Source organism: Ixodes scapularis, unplaced genomic scaffold, assembly GCF_016920785.2.
Source record: "Ixodes scapularis isolate PalLabHiFi unplaced genomic scaffold, ASM1692078v2 PGA_scaffold9__187_contigs__length_104089568, whole genome shotgun sequence".
Classification (NCBI taxonomy): domain Eukaryota; kingdom Metazoa; phylum Arthropoda; class Arachnida; order Ixodida; family Ixodidae; genus Ixodes; species Ixodes scapularis.
This window is the reverse complement of record NW_024609884.1, coordinates 56,649,930-56,673,838: the sequence shown is the minus strand read 5'-3', so window position 1 is coordinate 56,673,838 and position 23,909 is coordinate 56,649,930. Positions and strand designations below refer to the sequence as shown.

Genomic DNA, 23,909 nt, shown 5'->3' with positions numbered 1-23,909 from the left:
CGTCATACTTTCGTAGTGTTGTCTTTTCCCCAGAGCGCAATCGCTCTCCGGGACCGACAGTCACATTGGCCACTGTACGATAGGAGCTTACCGTTCAGACCAGCGTTCCAACATGACTATCCACACGTCGATCGACTGCACCTAATCCCTCAAGTGGTTTTAAACTCTTTAATGTAAAGCGGAATGTCATCCTGCGACACCCCGGCCCCTCCGATAACGGCCCGACCAGCGGCATCAATGCCCGACAGTTTACGTCATCTCATCTTGTTGTTACACCACTGATACGCGAACACACGGTCACATCGGCGATAATTCCAGTCTTCTGTTCACAACCCACAACACTGCCATCACGATGTCGCTGACACGAAGAAATACAGAACCACGTTGACGATGTTGCTGACACGCAGAAGAATCACGTTGAACGCCGGTTGGCACTCGGCACGGGACAACGGAACCGAACTCAGCACGGAAGGCACCCAGGCAGCCGGCAGGAAAACCTGCCTTCCTTGGACGCAGTTCCCGCGATTTCCATAACGTCGAAAACGTCGACACAGTTCCTCGTGGTTTCGCTGCTGTAGTTCCACGTGTGTCCCGCAAATTGGAGACGGCCGTCTTACCCAGTGTATGTAGCGCTGCTGGCACTGCTCCGGAACTTCGCTGTTTCTAGCGGCTTCGTTAGCTCATTTGATAAAATTAGTGGTAAAAACGTCAATGCAACCGAAATGTTCTGCACGTTTGGACTAGAAGACGGAATTACAGGCGGCCTTCGCTGCCGCTGAAGCTCAATCAACTCAACATTAATTTATTAAACAACGTGCGCGATGTGCTCGAAAAACGAAACCGAAAGAAGATGGGTCGGGAGGGCGAAAGCTTTCTCCGGTCTGCCTGGAGAAGGAGGAAAACGTCTCGGAGAATAATAAGGACTTTAATTTTCTTTTCATCGGTCTGGGTTTGTTTATGTGTGTTTTGGTAAACAAAAATAAAAAAAAAAAATTCACAAAAAAAAAAAAAACACTTTCCTGGGGATCGAACCGTTGACCACTTGGTCAGTAGCGCGATGTTCTACCCCTGCGCCAACTGAACAAGGAGGAACTCACTCTCCTCCTTTCATCTGAACTGCCGTTCCTCCCTTCTCTGGGCAACTTGTCTGCAACAAGGAGGAACAGTCGCTTTTGCTACCTTTCTCCTCCCTTTTTTCTTAGAGTGCAGTGACTTCCGGTTTTAGTATGTGTATTTCTGACTGTACGTGTACGTGCCTTCGATTGCGCCCGGACATAATAGGAAATGAAGTGTAGGGATGAAAAAACGCAGGGACGTCACTCGACAAAGAACGACTTAGAAGCTGTCAGTGATCATGAATTGTAGAACTTGATCGGAACCTTGCAGAGTCGGCGTCTGTTCATCAGTACCATACTATGAATATCCTGGGGTGAAATAATTATCCTGAAAGAACAAAAGCAGGCACGTGTCTAAACAAAACACACACAAAAAAAATTGACATTCGTGTTCATACAGCGTAAGGTTGGTTTGCCTTTGAGGTGCGGAGGAGTGACGTAGCCAGGGGGAGGAGGGAGGAGCGGGACGTCATTATTGCCTTAAATGGCTGAAACCCCTTCATTTAACCTACAACGAGACAGAGCAATTTCCACTTTATCTTGGTGTAACCTTATACCGCTGCCACACCGCAAAATTTAATATCATTTCCAGCAAATTTCACTCCTCTTATGAAAGTCATTAATCTTGGACCCTGCCAAACGCGATACAGTATATTGCATTGAACCCTATGATGGTGATGGCTAATTCAGTATAGAAAACTGTTTGGAAACCATATTCGAAAGAGAAAACGTGATTTAAAAGTTGAGGTGTCTTCGATAACATTCAAATATAACACGTAATTTGTACTGTGGATGCATGGTATCATTGTTTATATTAACGCGGTCTTTTGGGGTGATGCCTTCAAACTGAGACAAATTCGGAGCGAAATGGCGCTTGTGGCATCAAGACTGTTATCAGAACGTCGGATGGGAACCGGATAAGAACAAGAATGGCTTTCGTAATTTCCTATTTTTAAGGTACAGAACAAACTCAACGCAAGTCTGTCAAGTAAAACCGTTGAATGACAGAAACAAAAATTTACTGGATATTTCCCCAAACGCGGGTCAAATCGTTCCTGCACAATTTTGCATTGCGCTGAAAGAAGGTTAATGTCGTATTGGTGTCTGCCGAAGGGCCTGTCGGGGGAATTTATTACGTCTGCTATAAATTAGTTTATTAAATACTTTCGGGTAAGTAACTTTTAGAGCGCAGCTCTTAGGCGCCCGTTTCCGGCTTGAGCGGCGTCGGCGTCGCCGCCGCCGTCACCGTCGGCGTAATTGCGCGGTGCATTATGGGAAATGTCTCATAATGCACCGCGCGAGACCCTGTGACATCACTCGTGACGAGGATCCCGCGCTTTGCATTATTGGACATTTCCCATAATGCAACGCGTGAACCGGAGGAGGGGAGGACGAGGGGGAGGGGAGGAGGAGGGAGGAGGTTGAGAAGAGGAGGGAGGGGGAGGAGCAGGAGGAGGACGAGGAGGAGAAGGAGGAAGAGGAGCGCAAAAGAGGAGGGAGGAGTAGCAGGGAGGATGAGGAGGTGAGGAGAAGAGAGGAGGGGTATACCCTTTCCTCAGTACCCTTCCCTCCTCCTCCTCAAGAGCTGCGCTCTAGTTCGGCGTTACCAGGGTGTTGCAAACGTCTTTTATTTTTAATTCGTAAATTTAGAGGTATGGTTTCGATTAGTAACTAGCTGGGCATTATCATAAAGCACAAAATCAACTTATTTTAGAAATATATGAGGCACGTATGGCATTCTACGCCGTTCCGAAACAACGTTCAATTAGGACGCATTACTAGGTTCCGGCTATTTATCGAAGCAAACCTTTGCGCCCCCTCCGCGAGGCTGAGGCGTGCAGGCTGCCGCCTTGCCTCCCTCGTAGAAGGAGGAGTCCAGCTGTGGCGCCCGTGTGCTCTCGCCTCGAGCACGGAGGAGGAGGCACAGGACAGCTGTTGTGCGCTTCGATCGGAAACCCAAACCTCAAAACGCGTTCACATTGAGCCTTCTTTTTTTTTTTTTTTTTTTGTAACACCGTACAAGGTTGTACGTGCTTTCTGAGTTGATTGAGTGGTTTTCGACGGATGCACAAGAGGTTCTTAATCGAGACAATACCTTTAAATTTACTAATTTAAAAGTTAGTTGCTCTTAAGTAATTCATAAACTAATTATACCAAAAGTATTTTTGCTTTCATTTTCCCAAAGAGGCTAGCTTTAACAGAGACCAATACGACATTAACTTTTTGTTCTGTACAATGTTTACTTTTCGCCGGAACGGTTTAGCCCACTTTTCGAGAAACACTCAGTATATGGAGTAAGGCGAATAAATACCAAAATTTTATGTGACCCTTTTTGCTACTACAATTCCAAATGCAATTCCTCACTGGATCTCTGCCCTCAAGATTCCTCGGTTAGTCCGAGAAGAACTGCGAACAAGTTCCTCGAACTCAGTTTGTAGTAAATGAAATTTCCAGCTAATGACATTTCATGTTGCCTTGTGGCAGGTGAACTGTGCTTCATTTCACCGTATAAGGCAGGCTGCAGCGGACGTTATGCGCGATCCCGGCCAACCCAGCGCTGTGAGCGTACACGTGGCTTGGCGCTCCGCGTGTCGCCGCGCAGCACCCAATCGTACGCGTGTGGCGCACTCACCGTCTGGTCTGCTACGATGGCAGTAGTTGCGTCCGCTGCAGACTCAGAGCGAAGTGGATTATAGCCAGGTTACAGCGAAATCAACTCTCTTGCTTGTGGGTCCACTCCCAAATTGACGCCGAACGGCAGCAAGAATGACGCCTCGAACAGATGTTTGCGCCAATAACGGCGCCGAACGTTTTGTCCTGTAGATGTGCATGCCTTTTGTTACGTGGCGCCGCCAAGTCGAAGGAACCTCAAGTCGAGCAGTGTCTCTTGCCTTCTCAGCATGCGAGACGGCGGCTCCCGCGCATGGCGGTGGCTCGTGCGAGCTGCCCGGAGCCCACCTGACCATCCTGAGGCTACTGCAAGAATGGGCGTGCAAGTGCCCTGGCGATCTGCGCAGCCGCGAGTTCCGTGATTTCCTCAACCGGCTGGCCTGCATGGGGGACCCCTACCAGTGGTGGGCCGAGGAACTGCGCGTCAGCGTCGACATGAAGGTAATCGGCGCCTTTACTACCCTTGATTTTCCGCCTGCCATTTTTCGGTATTACCCTTTACCCTGAAGCACTCCTACGGTGTGAGGAGGTAAGCAGACTTCCTCCTCGGGGGCTCTGCAAGATGCCGGGACGAAGAGACCGGGACATCGCCGCCTGCTGCCATTGGTCAGCGCCACGCCGCTGACCGATCGCAGCAGGTTAGCAATCGCAGCAGCCCGTTACCGAAAATAAGTAGCGAAATAGCGTTACTCGTTAAGTGCCATTCACACACTAGCAACCGAGTACGACGGAGAGGGACAAGACTGGTTTTTAAAGGGACACTGACAGGGTATTTATGCTCGCCGAGGTTTTTAGTTGCACGTGACGTATGAGAGCCCAACTACCCAGAACAGAATTTGCGGCTCGAAATTCGGTTTCTTTCCACCCAAAAACCGCCGATCAAGAACTGGCCGGTTTGAGTCGCGCTAACTTTCTTTTCTGTGGTCGCGGGCAGTTTTCTAAGGTTTAGACACAACCACCAAATTTAATCAAAGTCGTTGGTCACTGAAGGCACACACTCAATAATAAAAGTAGAAAACAAATTGAAGCCCATTTTTTGTGGCTTTTTTAAAGCTTCCAATAGATTGATTGATAAAAAAAAGTTGCACAGAGAACCGGAAGCATTCTGTGCGTTCGCTGCGTAATTCTCAACATGTCATCGTTTCGCGAATCGTGGGACTTGCGGGGACGGCGATGGCAGCGGACGACGGGCGTGGGACTTCTACTTCAGAACTTTCGTTAGCGGTACCGGCGAATTCTGCCTCTTTGAACGACATATTTTGAACCGATAAAAGAATTGGTTATTTATCCCGTACGACACGCCCGACCACCAAGCCAATTTTCACGAAGACGTCGCCGAACTTTCGCCCCCTTCTCGTGGCTGAAGACATCCTTCGAGCAAATGTCAAGCACGAAGTGGGTACTTCGAGTTGAATGTGCACGCGCACGATTTCTTTACTAAGTGTGAATGTGGTCAATGGGTGATGCTGCCCGACTTCGACCCGGTAGTGCTCTTACTGGAAGAGAATCGGCAGCAAACTTTCCAACCTGCAGTTGACAGGCTGCATTATTATTATCGAAAGTGTTTCTCCAGTAGCTTAGTGGAAAGACGTCCGCTTCACATGCGGTGTAACCGGGTACGATCCTGCGTAAGCTTACGTTTTTGTGTTTCTTTTCTTTTTTTTTTTCAAACATTTTGCAATTCTTTTTTTTTTTTTTTTGCAATTATCACTGAAAAAGAAAATGTTGCGGACGAAACGTCGCTGAACTAAATAATATGGGATTTCCTTTCTGACACCTGCGAACTGAATGTAATCACTTTCCACAAAATGCAAGGAGCATAAAAATCGGGTAGCGTCCGCTTTCTGAGGTGCCCGTAAATGTTCTGCAGGAATTGCAGCCAGCCATTGGTCCCGATCCCGCTGATCTCTCGGAAACATGTGCAGACTCTGCCACACAATACCAATTTTTTTCGGACGGAGGGCATGTGAGGCAACTTTTCACGCAACATCTTAGGGGTATTCTTTTCGGAGCCGATCACGGAAATTCACAGCGGCCACCCATTACTCATCTCCAACTTTCGAATGTACGAAACAACTCATCTTAAAGCGCAGAACTACGAGCGGAACAAAGATAACTGCAAAGGAATCGCAGGGCAAGCGGTTCCCGCAGCGCATTTCGTCTGCTGCGCGCGGAAAAAACAAAAAGCGCACGTTTAGGTGTAGCCACGTGACTTCCGCCACTCACTAGGGAGTTTTAGAATAGCGCACGCTAAAGGTTTGCGTGCGCAAAGAATAGCGTCGTCGCCACTGCGCATGCTCCGAACGCAAACCAGATTTTGCGCTTTACGTGCGCAATTTTAGCGTGCGCTATTTCTCGGAAATAGCGTGCGTACGCAAAGAGTCTTTGCGCTTCTCCAAAGAGGATTCGTGATGAGAAGTTGGCTAAAGCCAAGACGAGCTGAGTTAAAAAGAAATGGCGGCTTCCAGGATTATGTCAGCGGCTGCTTTGACGACGTCGTGAGTGCGACGTCGGCGGCATCCTCGCGACTGCGATTTTCAATACGGGACGACATTGTACTCGGTTTGCCAACGATCACCGATAGCTTGATGCTTGTGACACGCGAACATTTCTCGGCGAAGGTACGGTGTGCGAAGGTCAGTGCACGAGACCTCTCTTGCCGAGGCGACGCAAGCGGAACGACCGATCAACCGCTCGCGTCGCATTCTCACGTTTAAACTAATCTAAAATAATACTCTGGACCAAAAAACTTTTTTTTTCTTAAGTTACAGCATTTCATGTGTGAAATAAAAATTGTGACTGTATCTTGGTGGCGTCGCAAGCGCGAGATGCTTGGGCTTTTGCGTCGCGACGGAGAAACGCTATTCTAAAAGTCTCTCGCGTCGTGTACGCTAATACAAGCGCTAAATTTAGCTCTAGCGTGCGCTAAAATTGCGTACGTTATTCTAAAACTCCCTACTCTCTCCTCTCCACACCTTCGACGTCCGTTGGCGGGTTTCAGTTTCGGTTTCGAGTAGTGGCGTTTTTTCGGCTTTATTAAAAACATACGTGACTCTGTTGCAAAATATTAATTGGGTAGTCTTCTGACACCATAATAAATCGCCAGGCAAAAAAATTTAAAAAAAATTTGGGGGGTGTCAGTGTACCTTTAAGCCTCTTGCGACGGCAGACGACCGGATGCGCTGCTGCGGAGCAGGCTGTACGCCGTCAGAAGAGGCTTAAAAACCGGTCTTGTCTCTCTTGGTCGTACTCAGTTGCAGGTGTGATAACGGCGCATTAACTTGGAAAAAAAACTAACGTGTTACAGAGCCCCATTACCATTTTGCAAATCTAACGAAATACCGGTGTCGTTACTTGTCGTGACTAACGAACGTTACTTTTACGTTAGTTTGTTGTTACCCTGTGTTTCAATGTTAGTATATGACACCTGTTAGTACATGACTGTAGCGCCTCAACCACAAACATCTCCACAAGATTGTCGAACCGTTCTTGAGGAACAGGAACGTGATGCATACGATCGATCTTCATCTGCTTCAACAAAAGCGCGTCGGGACAGTGGGTTGTATTCTCGGTCTTTCGTTTCTTTGAAATTACCGCGAACTCTGACAGCTTCTGCGAACGGAGGGACTGGCGAAAAAGCGAAACAAATTGGTACTTATGCGAAGCACCGCTGTTAGTTTCTAAGTTATCAGTTGTGTGGTACAACGAAATATTAACTAAATAAACTGCATCACGAATTAGTATAGAAAAAACTGTAAGTAAATCGCACACTTGAACAAATATAAAATAGGCGTGTTTTTATATAACTGCCCTGATTGGTTTACCCTCCTTCTGAAATATACAAGAAAACTAAATTAAGCCGTTTTCAAGAGTTTCTGCTAGCTTACATTAATGAGTGTTGTGTAATGTAGCTGAAAAACTATGCCACTAACAAAACGATCTCAAAAGAAAGGTGCGTTTTTTTTTGTTTTTTTTTTGTTTTTTTGGCTAACAAAACGTAACCATGGCATTTTAATGGGGGAAAAAAATTAAGTGAAGTTGCAAAATAACTCACCTCAATGTGCTTTTTCAAAATAGAGTTCGGCGTCCCGGGTGTGCTCAGCAGCTTGAGTTTCGGCGAATTGAATAGACATTTCAACAGCAAATTGTCTGACTTCATTTCCCTGAGTTCAAGCATAGCGCTTAGCCCGGGCCATGGTAGCGGAGTTTCGGTGGCCGTTGCCATCTTGCACGAAAAGTGAGTGGGAGATGGCAGTAAAAGGGGCTTTTATAACAAGCGCTCCAAAACAGCCTTGTTGGTTACAGGCAGACATTGCATGACAGAGAAAACTGTTTAGTACACGGACTGCTCACAAACAACACCATTCATAGCCACGCCGGTTTTAGTCACGGTCCGGTTTAGGCTCAGAACGCAACAGTCTGCTACCGCTCAAAGGATTTTGCCTCAGCGCCCCTACCTACTCCAACTGGTCACATCCTTCTCTCCAAAACTAATAAATTATCGTTCCGCCGACAACAGAAAGGATAAACTTTAAGTTTGGAAGCTTTGACGTTCCCACGCTTTGAACGTGGTAAGGTTATCGCAGCACTAAACGGCGACCGTCACCAGAAAGACGCCACCACCTTTTAGAATTCCTGCCGCCGGGGTACAAAGCTGCGGTCTATCGCTGAAGAACGACTCCTGTTCACAAGGTCGCCTCCCACTGAATTCTCTGGGAATTTTTTCTCCCATAGCGCCTCAAAAATCAGACGAAAGACTGCGTCACCCCCACGGACGGCACCTTCTTTGTATCGCAGTTCGTCAGGCATAAACATCATAGTCTTCCATAAGAAAGCATGCCCCCAACTCCCTGGCATTCAAAGACCGAATTATCAATTGCTGGACGCTGCGCCCGCCTTTTCCTTTTCGCAGTCCTTGATTGTGTGTGAAAGCCGCTGTGCCATTCTTCTAGCAGAGACACATTCGTTGCAGTGATAGCAATGGCCTTCGCCTTCTTTGCCATTAATTTGCTGCTGCTGGCGTGAAAGAAAAAAAACGCTTTTTGGCCGTGAAAGAGAAACTTAGGGTTAAGAGCTTATACACGCTCGCCACATTTATACACGTAAAGATACTACGAGCATGCATGTGATTATAACCAAAGTATGGCCGGCGCTATATACTTCGTTTATAATCACCCATAATCATCTTTGGTTATAATTATTGGTAATAATAAGCGATCGGTGTCCTCTTTTCGTTGCTTGTGTAGCCTAAATCAGCCGTGACTAAACCCGGCGTGGCTATGGGAGTGTGTTGTTTGTGAGCAGTTTGTGTCCTATGCAGTTGACTCTGTCATGCAACGCCTGCCTCTAACCAACAAAGCCGTTTTGGAACGCTAGTTATAAAAGCCCCTTTTACTGTCATCTACCACTCACTTTTCTTGCAAAATGGCAACGGTTCCCGAAGCTCCGTTACCATAACCCGTGCTAAGTGCTTTGTTTGAACTGGGGGGAACGAAGTCGAACAATTGGCTGTTTAAATGTATACTCTGTATGTCGAAACTCAAGCTGCTGATCCCATCCAGGACGTCAAACTCTAATTTGAAAAGGCACATTAAGGTAATTTATTTTTCAATGCCACTTACTTTTTTTTCTTTTTTTTTTTTTCGTTAAAATATCATGGATCAGTTTTGTTAGCCAAAATAACGTATCTTCCTTTCGAGATCGTTTTGTTAGTCGCATAGTTTTTTTAGCTACATCTCATAATGCAACTAAAGCAGGTTGCAGGCGAGCTGGTTCAATGCTGACATGGTAACCCTGGAGCCGGGGAAAAGAAGGGACGTAGGACAGACACAAAACTCCAAACACAGCTAAAATTTTATTTCACTGTCACGTCCTTCAATAGGCCTACGACCATGTGACGCAGACACAAAAGGTTTGACAACAAAGAACCTCAGAACGAGGACACATGATATCACTAGGTATACTTCTAACAAAGAACCATCGGAAGGGGGTGCAAGAGATTACCAAGTACGCTTCCAGAACCTGACAAAGACCATGCGAAGCAGACACAAAAGGTTTAACAACAAGGAACCTCAGAACGAGGACACATAAAATTACCAAGAGATTACGAGGTACGGTTCTAGAACTAGACAAAGACCCAAAACCAACCGGGAAGTTCAGAACACTCCTAAACAGGTAAAAAGAAATTAAGAATTTGGAACCGTTTGAGGCGGATCAGCCAAAGCAAGATACACATTGCTAAAGCAACCATTTTTACTAACTATTCTCAAGGACTCTTTTTACCAGACGTTTATAGCAGTTTTGCTTCCTATCCAGAACTTTTGTCTCCTCTCAGTGAATGCTACAATCAATACACCGGAAAAAATGCTTAGCTGACCCTGAAAACTCATTCTTGTTTTTAACCGCTCTCTTATGCTCACATAGTCGATCATTAATACACCTCGCAGTCTGAACCACATAACTAGCACCACAACTCACAGGGACTTCGTACACAACTCCAAGATCGCAAGCAACTGACTGCTCCCTGTGCTTCTTCTGACACCCCAACCTATCGGGGAAAAGGGCGTCTACCTATCCAATCGAAAGTCAGGTTTGAAAACCATGGTCACCCCGAATCTTCCCGCGATGTCCTCACAATGTTCGTTAATGCAAGCTAGAGAAAAGTATTCGAAAACGGCTTAATTTAGTTTACTTGTATATTTCAGCAGGAAGTAAATCAATCATGGCAGTTATATATAAACACGCCTATTGAATATTTGTTTTAGTTTGCGATTTATTTAGACAGTTATTCCTATAGTAATTTGTGATGCAGTTTGTTTAGGTAATATTTCATTGTAACACACCACAGATAACTTGAAATTAACAGCGGTGCTTCGCATCAGTCCTAATACTTTCTTCTTTTTTTTTTTCTTTTCCGACAGTCCGTTCATCCGCGGAAGCTATCAGAGTTCGAGGTGCTTTCAAAGAAACAAAAAAACGAGACTACAACCCACTGTCCCGACGCGCTCTTGTTGAAGCAGATGGGGATCGACCGCATGCATCAAACTCCCGTTTCTCAAGAAGTGTTCGACAAGCTTGTAGAGACGTTTGTGGCCGAGACGCCACAGTTATATTCTAACAGTGAAACACAATGTAACGACAAGCTAACGTAAAAGTAACATCTTTTAGTCATGGCAAGTAACTAAATCGGTATTTGGTTACATTTGCAAAATGGTATGGGAGCTCTGTAACGCGTTAGCTTTTTTCCACGCTAACGAGTAACGCTCTTTCATTACTTATTTTCGGTAACGGGCACAACACTCTACTCCAGCGAGACAGCCGCACCTTTGTACCACGGCGGCACGGATTGTAAAAGTTGGTGGCGTCTTTCTGGGGGGTGACAGTCGCCGTTCAATGCTGCGATAACCTTGCCACTTGTTTTGGTTCAAAGCGTTAGAACGTCAACGCTTCCATACTTACCTTTCTGTTGTTCACAGAACGATAATTTATTAATTTTGAAGAGAAGGATGCGACCAACTGGAGCACTATAGCTAGGGACGTTGAGGCAAAATACTTCGAGAGGTGGCAGACTGTTGCCTTCTGAACGGATGTCTCTTTCCAGCGAGACGGCTGCTCAGGGTACGACGACGGTGATCTTAGCAGCTTCTATACAAAGAATGCACCAAGGACGGTTAGGGGTTCCGCGCAGCGATAATCTCGCGCCTTTTGGGCGCGGTCGTGGGAACGTTAAAAGTGTCTTCCGCTTATACATAGCTATGTTTGGGTTCCTTTTCCACTTTTACGTAATGTACAAAATAAAAAAAAAATATTTTGTTTTCAAACAATCATGCGGCCATTTCTAATCACAAGTAATGAGCAATGGGTAACGTAATTTGATATGAGATACCCTAAAATAATAATGACATTAATTTATTCGTTACTAATTTGGCATTCTAACGAGTACGTATAGTACGTTAGTAAAAAAAAAATAACGCGTTAACAGTAACGTCGTTACTTGTAACGCGTCAGTTCCAACACTGCGCTGAGCTAACCCTTGAAGTGGTCCGGGTGCGCATCCCTGCTATAAATGAACGGCCATTGAGACTTAATCTTCCTCGCCATTCGACAGGTAATACAGCTTCGATTAAACTACGTTGCGAAAAATTACAAATGAGGACACTGAGATGGGGAAGACTACGCGAGAAACAGAAATAAGCGCAAACTAACCACTGTTTATTTTTTTATTCCAGACAAAAGTGCAAAAGTCGGAAAAAGAACAAAAAGGACAAAGGGGGAGAGAAGCGAAAAACATAGATGAAGATTGAACAACTGTTTTGCGATTTTCGCCATCAAAAACGCTCAAACCAACGCCGTTGTCACCGAGGCACATGCGTGCGGCCTGTGATGCTGTATTCTTTTAAGTAGCTCTATTTCTTGTTGAGTGTGGAAACTCTGTTTCTTTTGCCGCCTCGGTGGCTCCCAGGCGAGAGCGCCGGCCTACGGATCCCCAGGTGGCGGGTTCGAATCCCGGCCGAGGTGCCTGCAATATGACGGAGGCTTATTGCGGAGAAGGCGCCGTGTAACCGAGCTTTCGGTTGCACGTCAAAAGATCCCCAGGTGGTCGAAATTAATCCTCAGTCCTCCGCTGGGGCGTGCCAGATGCCCGTCGTAGGTTTGGCACGTAAAACCCCCAAATTTGACTGTTTCTTTTTTTTTGAGTGAGGGAAATTGAAGGCTCACTGAGAAACGTTCCGAGCGTTCCTGACGTCATAAAACACGCCTTTATCACTTCACGCTTTTGCCTTTCCCGTGATCTAGCCAAAATAATGGTTCTTTAGAATTGCGCTTCACAAATGCACCTTGTACAATGCGCTGCCAGATTCCCTGGGGCTTGTTACAGTTTTTGATGCCTAAAATAAGACAAAAAACTGTTCATTCTTTATCTATGTTTTTCACTTCTCCGCCCCCCCCCCCCCCCCCCCCCTCTTTTCCTCTTTCTTGTTTTCCGATTTATTTTCTACTTTTGAGTGTACGAAAAGTAAACATTTGTTAATTTGCGCTTATTTCCGTTTGTCGCGTTGTCTTTCTCGTCCCACTGTCGTGAGCTGTAATTCCTCGCAGCGCAGCTTAACCAAAGCAATGACCAACCACGTAGCCCAATCCCAACTAAAGTTAAACGTGATACAGGATCTCGACACTATATGAGCGTGACTCGAACTTATTTCGAGCGTTCACTTTGTCTGTCAGCAGTCAATGTCTAAGTGACAGTCAACCTTTGGACACATGATGATTTAGGAGACATCCCCAAGGTGGAGAAAGCTCCACTTCAAAATTCCTACGGCGGCATCAGAAGCATACGAGCTTTTCTTGTGTCAAGAGCGCGTTATTTCACCCTGATCTTCTTTCTTTTCTCTTTTCTTTATTCAACTACCTGCTTCGCCAATTCGCATTACAGTAGGGGGCAATATAAGCAAAAAAAAAAAAAAAACCATGATCAAAAGATGGTAACATTTGCAGCATGTGAAGAAAGGCGTCATTGGAAGTTTTTCTGACCGTCCGTGATGGAAGAAAATTCATAGTCACGCGTGCTCTCTACAAAAAAGAGTGTCGCTGCACAAAAATTAAATAGATTCCTTTTGGAAATGCCCCCCCCCCCCCCCCCTTCAAGAAAAAAATCTTTAATTTTAAAGGCTGGACATTTCTACGCGATACGCAGAAAGGGGCTTTCGTATATTTATCTTTTTCTACATCACTTTTTCCGTGATAATATTGTAAAAGGTTTTGAGACGGAGGAGCATTCTTTGATCACCTATCCTCTGTTTCACGATAACTTGGCGAACTGTAAAGGCCACGACCCCCCCCCCCCCCCCCCCCCCCCAATAAGAGCGTCGGAGCAAGGTATGTGATAACACCCCATGGTCGAGGCCACAGAGACCTCGTAACCGCCGCAGCAAAAGCGCTGTCCGCGGCAAAAAGTAGTTCTAGTCTTCTTTTTCTTTTAGTAGTGTTACGGTTCGACTGCTCTGACCGCAACACGACACAACACTGAAGAAAGACGAAGACATGTCACTCTGCGACGATACTTGATACGAACCAACACCTTTCCGAGAACAACGTGGCTTTTGAACGATGTTTGAACGATCGCGGCCGTGTAATCGACCGCTTCCGCTCAAAACATCGCCCTGGCATCAGAACCCGCCACAGACTTTAGGGTAAATTGTGCGTATGGTTGTCCATTAACTGTTCCCAAAGAGCTCGCTACTCTAGCGAACAGTAGTATTGAGGCGGTGGACGCTACGAATCCGAAGTTGGTTCGGTTCGCAGCAGACGGCTCTTGGCCAGCAGACGACAGCCGGGTGCTCCGAGTCTTGCATTTGTCGTAGTGACACGAACGCTGCCATAACGTAGAGTCACGCGCCTCGGTTCGACGCTTTTATTGGGTCGCGGGGGCCGTGGCCTCCACAGTTCACCAAGTTATCGTAAAAAGGAGTATAAAAATGACCATTTTAGATTGTGTTTACACCCCATCATACTACGTCGCCATCATAATTTCCTAAAACAAACCTTACAGCATTATTTTAATTTTTTTGGATATTTTGGGTAGAAAAGGCGGTATATCGGTTCCAGATAACACAGGCATATTGAGTGATAGAACGGACATGTGTAGAATAAACTGTTTATTTGAGCGACTGCGGTACAAGTTTAAAATATCGGCACCAAAAGCCAAGGATACGTGAGGCCTTGACGGAATGTCGTCAACATGGGCATTCCGCCGCAGTGTGGAAGTGAAGCACACACACAGATAATTAGATTTTTTAACAGTTTCTAAGACTCCTTCATTTAGTGAATAACTAAATGCTGGCGGTAATACTTTCCTTGTAAGTGACGTGCACAGTTTTTTCTTTATGTTCAGATTCATTTGTCATGACTGACTCCATGGTTTAATGTTGTCCAAATATTTTTCCCCACAATATCAGGCTATCATGCGCCTTATTGATTCCTATATATACAACACAATCATCTGCAAACATTTTAATGGTAAAACAAAGATCAACAGCAATATAATTTATATAAATAAGAAACAAAACTGGTCCTTGCGGCACACCTGAAGCGACGTCAACCATTTGGGATTGGAAGCCATTTTAAACAACATACTGCTTTCTTAACGAAAAATACTTATTCACGAATACAAACTTTGTCATCCACTTTTTTTTTTTTTGTTGCTTGTTACAAGAATAGCCCCGAGAGAATCCTTGTTGCAAGGGATGCAAAGAGTTAAACGCGCTAAGAGGAGTCATGATGTTATTATAAAGAATGTGTTCCATTATCTTGCAAGAGATGCTTGTCAGCGATATCGGTCAGTAGTTTCTGACACTGTTTCTCGGACCACTTTATGCACTGGCATTACTCGAGCAAGCTTCCAATCTAACGGAAGAGAAGATTCGCGTGTCGATTTTTCGAACAATACCACAAAGTAAAGGCAGAATGAACTAGAACAAGATTTCAGAATACGCGCAGGAATGTCATCTGGAGCAGCCAATTCAGTTGTGTCTAAGTTACGCAATTGGTTTAGAATTTCAGGCACGCCAGATTCAACTTCGGGCATCGCGTTCGTTGCCGCTGGAACACTGAAATGTGCCGAACGTGACTGGCAAAGCGTAAAAACCGACTGAAAATATAAATTGAAATGCACCGCCTTTTCAGTATCTTTATCGACGATAGTATCACTGTGCCTGAGCGTCGGGACGGATGAATTGTGTTTACCATTCCTATGGACATATTTCCAAAACTCTTTTGGGGAACGTCGAATGCTATTCTCTAAATTGAAAAGGAACGTAGCCCTTAGCATGCTCCCACGTGTCTCGAACCACTCTTGCGAATTATTTTAGTTTAACGAGATCACTCTGAAGCCGTGTTTCACGGTATTTAAGATAGCCCTTTGTTTTTGGCCGAGTAATACACGCAACTCACGTGTAAACCATGGCTTGTCACGTGCTCGTTTTGGCGTAAGCATACGCGATGGGGCAAACTGTTCCCGCAAACTAAATATTTTTCCCTTTAATTTTATGTATACGTCATTGACGCTCAAGCACTCGGACAAAGTTCCAAAAACTGGAAGATAAGATGCGAGCGCAAGAGTTCATTTTTGCATTATCTGCTCGGTCATAATAAAATGCCATCCGTTCCCGTGATTTGCACTTGCGTATGCACTTTAAGATGACCTCAGACACAATAGCTTTATGGTCTCTAATCCCCGGTACAGTATGTGTGTTCTAAACATTCCCAGAAGTGTCACAAAGCGAAAGATAAAAATATGACCCTTTTAATCAACGTAACCGCATACGCATCCGCTTGGTCAGTACACTCCGAAGGTGGGTATCAACTCACTCAGCTCCTCCTTGGCCTTCTAAGTTCTATTTTGATAAGAGCAGACCAACGCCTTCGTACGAAACATCATCTCTAACTCTAGATAGTTTCACCTTATTAGTGTGCGAGTAGACCAGCTAGACTTCTTGTCACCCAAAGAAACAAGCAATTGTTGCGCACAGTTCCTATGCTGCGCAAAGTAGTTCTGTGCTGCGCGCAACGCGCAAAAGCGAGCCAAAGGCAACGCGATTCGAGCTCCGATCCACACTACCTGTGGGCGCCTGGAACTCGGGAAGGCATTCCACGACGAACCGACCTCCGTGTGCAACGCTCCGGCAGTTGCGTCATAACGTCGCTTTTGTGTCAACCTGTGCGTGTGTCTGTGCTTCCTCGGTGCGAAGGACTTAGCGACGGAAAGGGCTTCCTCGCCCAGATCACGAGGAGCACAGTGAAGAAAAAGGCGAGTCAGGGGAGGACGTGGCCATCGGTCGTATCAAAGGACTTCAATGTGTCGTGACAGTTCTGAAAACGAACCTGCCATGTTGCTCGCGGGAGCGTGTATGCGAGCCTTGGCTCCTTCTCTTTCTAGAGCATCTTCTGACGCCCGAGACAAGGCGCCTCGAGTAGACAGGACCAGTGCGAAGAATTTGAGTGGAGTTCCGTAAACCTTTTCCCATTCCCCGTCTTGGTTAAACGACTACCGGAGAAAAAGAAAACGAAAGGGGACTTCGAAAAAGAGCCAGTCTTGCTCTTCGTATTTCTTTCCCACACTCTCTCCCTCTCCCTTTCTGTCTCATCAGTCTTCCCTTTCCTCTCCTTTTTTTTTTTTTTTGCATTTTTACATTTTTTTTTTTGCGGTGGGTACTACCAGTTTTGGGGTCATTCGGCTCTATTTCTGCCATCCATTCTAATCGGGGTCTTGTTTTCTTTCCGAAAAACGTCCCCTGTCACAAATCAGGTAGCTTCTAGTCCTTTGCAAGATTCTTCCTCCCCCCCCCCCCCCCCTTTTTTTTTTCTTTCTCCTCGTTTTCTTATTCGAGGCAATAGGGTTCGAAAGGTATGGCCGGATTTGGGGAAACACACCTTCATCGAAACCGCGGGTCTTGTAAGAGACTTTATTTACTTGCATCTGGATTTTTCTTCTCGTTTCAGGACGTGGAGGACGACGAGGCAAAACCTAGCGAAGTGGAGAGCATTCACGATGAATATCGCAGGGTAAGTGTCACATTTATCATATGGTAACTTGGAAAACAAAACCGGGTGTGTTACACCCGTCTTATATTATATATATATATATATATTTATTTATTTATTTATTTATTATATATATATACTATATTTTTGTTATATATATATATAACAAAAATACTTTGCTTGCACGAGGCGTCGCGGTTCAACGCGTATTTTCCGTAAGCAAATGTCGTGCTGTCGATTGTAGTTTTTATATCATTTTAAGTAATGGGGAATTTACCAAAAAAAAATTATCTTCTCAAAGTACATCAGCTATCAGGCCGCACGTAACGTTTGCTTTTTGTGACATTACACAATGGTGCTCCATTGCTTTTCGTTATTTATTTCACGTGTTTTATATAAACAAATGAGTTGAATCTCGTGTCATAACCTTTGTAGATGATTGGACGACATTTGGTGTCAAAATACCCGTGTATCTCGTACAACAGCGGCGCAGATTGCAACGTGAGCATTTTTTGCTCGTTGCGTCACAATCTTTGCTGTTCGTTCGTACCCCTCAAGAAACGTCAAAAAGGCAATGTTTGCATTCACAACATTTTATTTAACATCCCGATCGTTTTGTAGTTAACTTGCTCGTTAGACCCCACAAAAACAAAAATCTAAACTAAACAACGAACTCGTGAAACCCGGTTAAAATCATGGCGGGATCTAGATGCAAAGCGATACTTTGCAAGCATTCGAAGACGCGCTCGCACGGTAGTGGAGGCGTGGAGGCACTAAAAAGCGTACCAAACTCTTAATGTTACGTAGTGTACACACTTGCATTCGTTACGTGCTGGCAAGATAGAGGCATATCCAGCTCGCGTTTCTCGTGGATTCAAAATGTTAAGTGAGATAGGTGCCGAAATGACGTGCAAGAGCTCGGAACATCGCCGCCGGGCGTGTCACGTCCGAAAGGATCAGCTGTCGAGCCAGTCAAGCGCACACACGCTGAATAAGACATCTGTAGTGCCAAAAACTTAGGCATGCTGCACAGCGACACATGACTCCGTCAACACGTCAACACAACACTATCAGAAAGTAAACAGGACGAAACTGACGAAACCACGAAACTGCTAGCACGCTCTTTTTTGAATTCTGAGAAGTGGGGAACCAGAAGGACAGGACAACGCGAATCTCCAAAGACAGCACTTAACCAACTCGCCTGCATTCTTGCCTTAACCACGCTACAGGCTACGACGGTACTACAGCGACGGCTGCACTGACGGAGGACGTTAAAATAATAAAGCCATTATTTTGACGTTTTACGGAACTGACGTCAGAAACGTCAAAATAATGTTTGAAATGTTTTGACGGTGGACGCCGAAATAGTCACTGCCCTATCAAAACGGATCCGCCATTTTGTTTGTAGTGCGCAAATGCCTCGTTTACCTATAGTCGGATACAAGTTGAAGCTCCGATCCCATGGCGACCATCTTCAATGGGTACAAAAGGTTTTTAATTTATTAAAATAAATCTAAAGATATACACTTAAAAGTAATTTTGCTAACATATTTCCAGTAATCTTTAGGATTGTAGGGCAACCTATCATAGTCATAGGGGAAATATTTATTTGTATAATGAACGAGAAAATATTGCTTCGGGCTTATCATTTTTTTCTCTCATTATTACAGTGAAGAGGATAAGTTTCGAACGCGTACTCAATATTATTACAAAAGTGGACGAAGCGTTTCTGAAAACTGTTGTGAATTGTGTTTAAAAAAAGGAAGGTAACTTAAACCACAAAACGTTTCTTTTATTAAAAACAAACACTTAGATTAGAACTCGGAAAATCTCTCGTCCACTTCTTTCCTATACTACTGAGTACGCCACGTAAAATAATCACCCTGTTAATATTAATAGTATAGGAAAAAATGATTATACCATGGAAATAATCGCTCATTAATTATCTAATGATCTAATTAACCTACGATTTTAATAGCTTATCCTAGAACCCCATAGAACACAGGAAATATGTTAGCGATTCTATTTTTTGAATCATATATATTTATTTATGTATTTATTTATTTATTTATTTATTTTAATAAAACAAAAACTGTTTCTTTAGCCATTCAGGATGGCCGCTGTGAGACCAGAACCCTAAGGACTGTTTCGTACCACGTCATCGGGAGACAATCGAGGGTCCATATTTTCGGATGCGGGAAACGCACCACCAGTCTTGGAGACACGTGTGTTTGTCCTTTTTTAGGCTTGGGCTAGGTGGCGCAAGCTACCACCCACACATACAGCGCAGCGTCGAAACGGCGCTGAAAAAGATGCCGATGCTGCGCTGATGCAGTGCCCACAGTGCCAGTTGTCGGTTTGGCAGGAACGCATCGGCGCTGTTTCGCCGCTCACCGCTGTGGAACAGCGCGTCGGCGATAAGTCACGTGCAGCACTGTGGAACTACACAGGCGAAAAGTCACGTGCAAGTCAGCGCTTTATCAGCGCCGTTTTCTAGCGTCGATTTAGAGCGGCGTTGAACCGGCCTTTAGAGAGGGGTCATGAAATTAATTTTGGGCTTGGTTAAATTATTTTAGATTAGGATTTTACTACTCTCTTATTGTATAGCGGGCCAAAAGAAAGAAGGTAGAAAGTCAAAAGGCCGGCTTTTTGGTGCGAAACAATGATAATAGAGCGGACTATTTCTTACCCTTTTTACTTCGAAAGTGTTCTGCCTTTTCACTGTGATGCATCCGCGGTGCCCAAAACACATCAGCCGAACCCAGCTCGCGCACCGCACACGAGCACTGCCCCACTCGGGCCTATGCGCTCGTTAACCGTCAGTCCGTCGACGAAGATTTCAATCTGCGTTCGTGGCCAATACGTGCCCTGGCGGTACTTATCATCACTTGCCAATGACAACTTCCATGGCGTGCTTAAAAAGCACGGGCGAAGCTTGGAGTCATCGCATCCGGTGCCCAAGCACGTCACGATCACGTTATTTCTCATTTCGCTTTTGAGTTGAGGATTGAAGGTAATCACGAAGAGGTTGAAAAACCATTTCATGGACCCTTTAAAATTGTGCCACATAATCACCACCACGTACCATTCGGCGCAGTGAATTGCTGCGCCGACCAACCAAAAAAGCAACAAAAAAAATGTATCGCTAGTTGTTTAGTCAGCGGCACTTTATATTGTCAGAGTATGGCGACATTGTTACCCACATGGGATGAGACATTTAGTCAGTGCAGTACGAGTGCTAGCCTGAAATCTTTAACGTGCATCACGGAGTAATGACACACGACCGCACGCCGGTACGACGCTCATCCAGATCGAAACGGGCAGTGGTGCGGATTGAAACCGGGAAATGCAGTAGCCGTGGTTAGTTTGTGGTAGGAGGACTTGTGCAAAAGAAATACATTGGCTAGGCCTAGGCAACACGAGGGGGAAGCACTCGACTGCTTGGCTTGTTCGGATAAAGCTGCGTTTTTCTTCCTCTGCTCAATCTGGTTGTCCCTTTTGCGGGTGAGTAATATCGTAAGTACGCACCGATCCCTTCGTACGTCAGCACGACGTGCGCCTCGGTAGCGGACTATTTGCACATCGCGGAGGAACTCCGGCTGGCGGTAATGAGGGCGTGGAAGGAGCTTCTGGCAGTCTTATCTGAGAGCAAGAGCGTTTCCTTTTTTTTTTTTTTTTTTTTGTGGACCAATTTTGTTTTTAACTATGCCCCTCCTCGGAATATTAACACAAAGTTGTATTCAAAATGTCACAAAAAAAAAAACTTTTTTTTTTTTTTTTTTTATTGCGAAAATGAACTACGCGTCGCTGAAAGCTCATTTTTCATCAAAATGTAGCGCTAGTGGTCCGAACGAGACATGCCAAAGATTCAGAACTGACCGTCATCTTATTAAAATGTTATAAGGGATTTTCTCCACGGAGCCCTCAAATACACGGAGCTGAATGGCGCCAGTTACGGAAAAACACACGCCATTTGCCGCTGAAAGTTTTTGAAAAATCACTTATAACTTTTAAACAAGATAACGGTTAGTTCTGAATCTTTGGCATCTGGTTCGAACCGCTAGAGCTACATTTGGAACGAGAAAAAGCGTTCGGCGATGCATTTGTTTATTTTTGCACTAAGAAGCTGAATTTTTTTGTTTAGATTTTTGTTCTTTTTGGAAAGGGGGGGGGGGGGGGGGGAGGGCACGCTGTTTTGTGACGAAAAGGGGAGGAGAGCATTTTTGGTCGTCATGTGGGAAGAAAGAAGTGGCTTTACTTTATGGCATTAAACAGTTTTCGCGTGTACGGTGTCGGCTATAATCAGCCCTAAGCGGGACCGATTCGAGCGCTGCAATCGCTCGACGGTGACGTAGTGACCAGTATCACGGGAGAGGGCAAGGTATTTTCTCCGCTTTGCTTTGCTTTGCTTGTGCTGTTTAACGCGTAGCGGCACAAACTGTTCGCTAAATATATTTTGTTTTTGCTTTGACGCAAAACCTACGTACGACGAAACCTAAGAACAAATCCGAATACGCCAAGCGAAACGATCGGAAGTTGTGGATAGGATACGATTAAATCTTATAATAGCTTTATGGCCAGCAACACCGCTCGGTTACATCGTCGTTGAAACCAACGAGAATACTTCTGCGTGCTCTTCGCGCGCTTTCTGACTTCAAGCAGTAAAATAAAAAAATGAATAAAAAATACGTCCTCGAAACCAAATTTCTCGGTGGAAGCTGTTCGATCCACGGATTCCGAACGCAACGACAACAATCCCATCCACCTGAGCGGCCGAAGCCGCACCAACCCTTAAGAACTAGCAAGGCGATCGTCACTCCCTGCCTATGACCAACTGCATTAGGAAATGGAAAATGTTCGCGCGGCCTTTTTTTTTATGTGGACATTTTTTGTATGAATGGTTTAAACCTAGACGAAAGCCATTCGGTTAGAAGTTGTCTTATCTCTTCGGTGTGCCCTTGTAATTTTCGAAGTGTTGTGCGGTGGTGGCGGACGCTCTCGTCGCAGTGTCGTCGATTCTGTTTTCTTCTTTCTAGAAATAAAGGGGCCATGAAATAATATTGTACTTTCAATAAATACGAGTCGGAACCATTCTCTAACGTTAATAACCGAATAAACTTGCCTTAATATTTTTTTTTTCTAAGCATTGGCAGTCGGCAAATAAATTCAAGAAATATGAGCATCGTTTATCCCCTCAACTCGGAGTCAGAACAAGTGGCCACGTGGCCCAGTGCCTATCCTAAGCCGTCAGCGTTCACCGTGGCCACGCACTGGAGTCGGCAAAGTCAGAAAACGCATGCTGAGCTTCAGACATTGTAAAAGTTCGGCTATTCTCATCACCGCAGTGGTTGGACACTAGCCACTACCCGAGTGTCTGCCTAGGCATTGATTGTTACAGCCAAAGTTGAGTACTCACGCAGTTCACATGTCCAGCACATAAGCCACGTTCGACTGTCGCCAGGCGGGTGGTTTCAATTTCATAATTACGCCATCAAAGTTTGAGAAGGCAAGACTAAAAGAAGAAGTCCTTTTTTATCTCCGCTATTTCACCGCGACCAAGAAGCTTTGGCATCAGTGACGGTCCGTGGGAGTATACTTGGGCCAGACTAGGACCAGCACGCCTCTGTAGAGTCACGAACATTCCAACCCGATATCGTTTCATTGCCCCTTTAGCTACAGCTCAAATAAACGAGGTATGGATTACCCTCGCATCATGTGGTACGTACACTTTATTTTTCCAGTTTGTCTCTTAAGCCTCGCGAGCAAACTGCGAAAAAACCGCGGCGATCAGAATGGCAAGTTCGAGCACTCTCAGCCGTCCTCGCGGTTGATTTATGTTTGCTGTGCATAATTAAAAAACAAAAAAAAAGTTACCCCGGGAGTTATGCTGTTCCGGAATCTACCTCTTTGGTCACTTGACAGGCTGGGTCACTCCCCGTAGGCCCAACGCCACGTTGCCGCGCTACTTGAGTTTACTTTTGAAAAGATAAACAACGAAAAAAAGTAGGTCAAAAGCAACCCTACTCTCTCGTTCAAATTAGAGAATTAAACGTGAATTGTGAACGATACACCTCAGCCTTCATGCTATCAACGAAGCGCAGCAGGCGTCACGTGATCCTTGCTACTACGTCACGACGAGGAGCCGTCAGGTGGCGCTACGCTGTCTTCTCGGGGTTCAAACGGGTAGAAAAACTGAGCGAGAAAAGGAGACGAGATCGGCGCGGGGGACGTGACAGCACCGAGCTCTGGTTGGAATGATTAGTGGGGACATGCCAAGCTATCTGCCTTGGTCTCTACTCGCTGTTCAAACGGGTTTGAATTCCGACATCCGGCATTCAGAGTTCGCTTTGGAATCACTCCAACTAGAGCTCGGTGCTGTCACGTCCCCGCGCTCACGTCTCCTCTTTTCGCTCAGGCTCTACGTCCAATTGTCTTATACAGCAACAGCGTTTTTCTTGCAAGGAGCACTCTAAAAAAAAACCTGCGCGTCTGCTTTCCCGCACAACACCTCGAAGATCCAATCACCACAACTTACGGAGGCAGCTCAGCGAATGACGATGGCGAGACATATGTTTAGACCAAAAA

At 45.3% G+C, this 23,909-nt stretch overlaps 1 protein-coding gene across 1 annotated transcript in view; it reads left to right on the top strand.

Annotated features, from left to right (window-relative positions):
- The window catches only part of LOC8033259, a 958,536-nt gene that overhangs the window by 727,873 nt on the left and 206,754 nt on the right, over positions 1–23,909 (top strand). The window contains exons 15-16 of the mRNA XM_042287366.1: positions 4,015–4,226; positions 17,283–17,345. Of these exons, the coding sequence (XP_042143300.1) occupies positions 4,015–4,226; positions 17,283–17,345 (275 nt within the window). The remainder of the gene's footprint in view (positions 1–4,014; positions 4,227–17,282; positions 17,346–23,909) is intronic.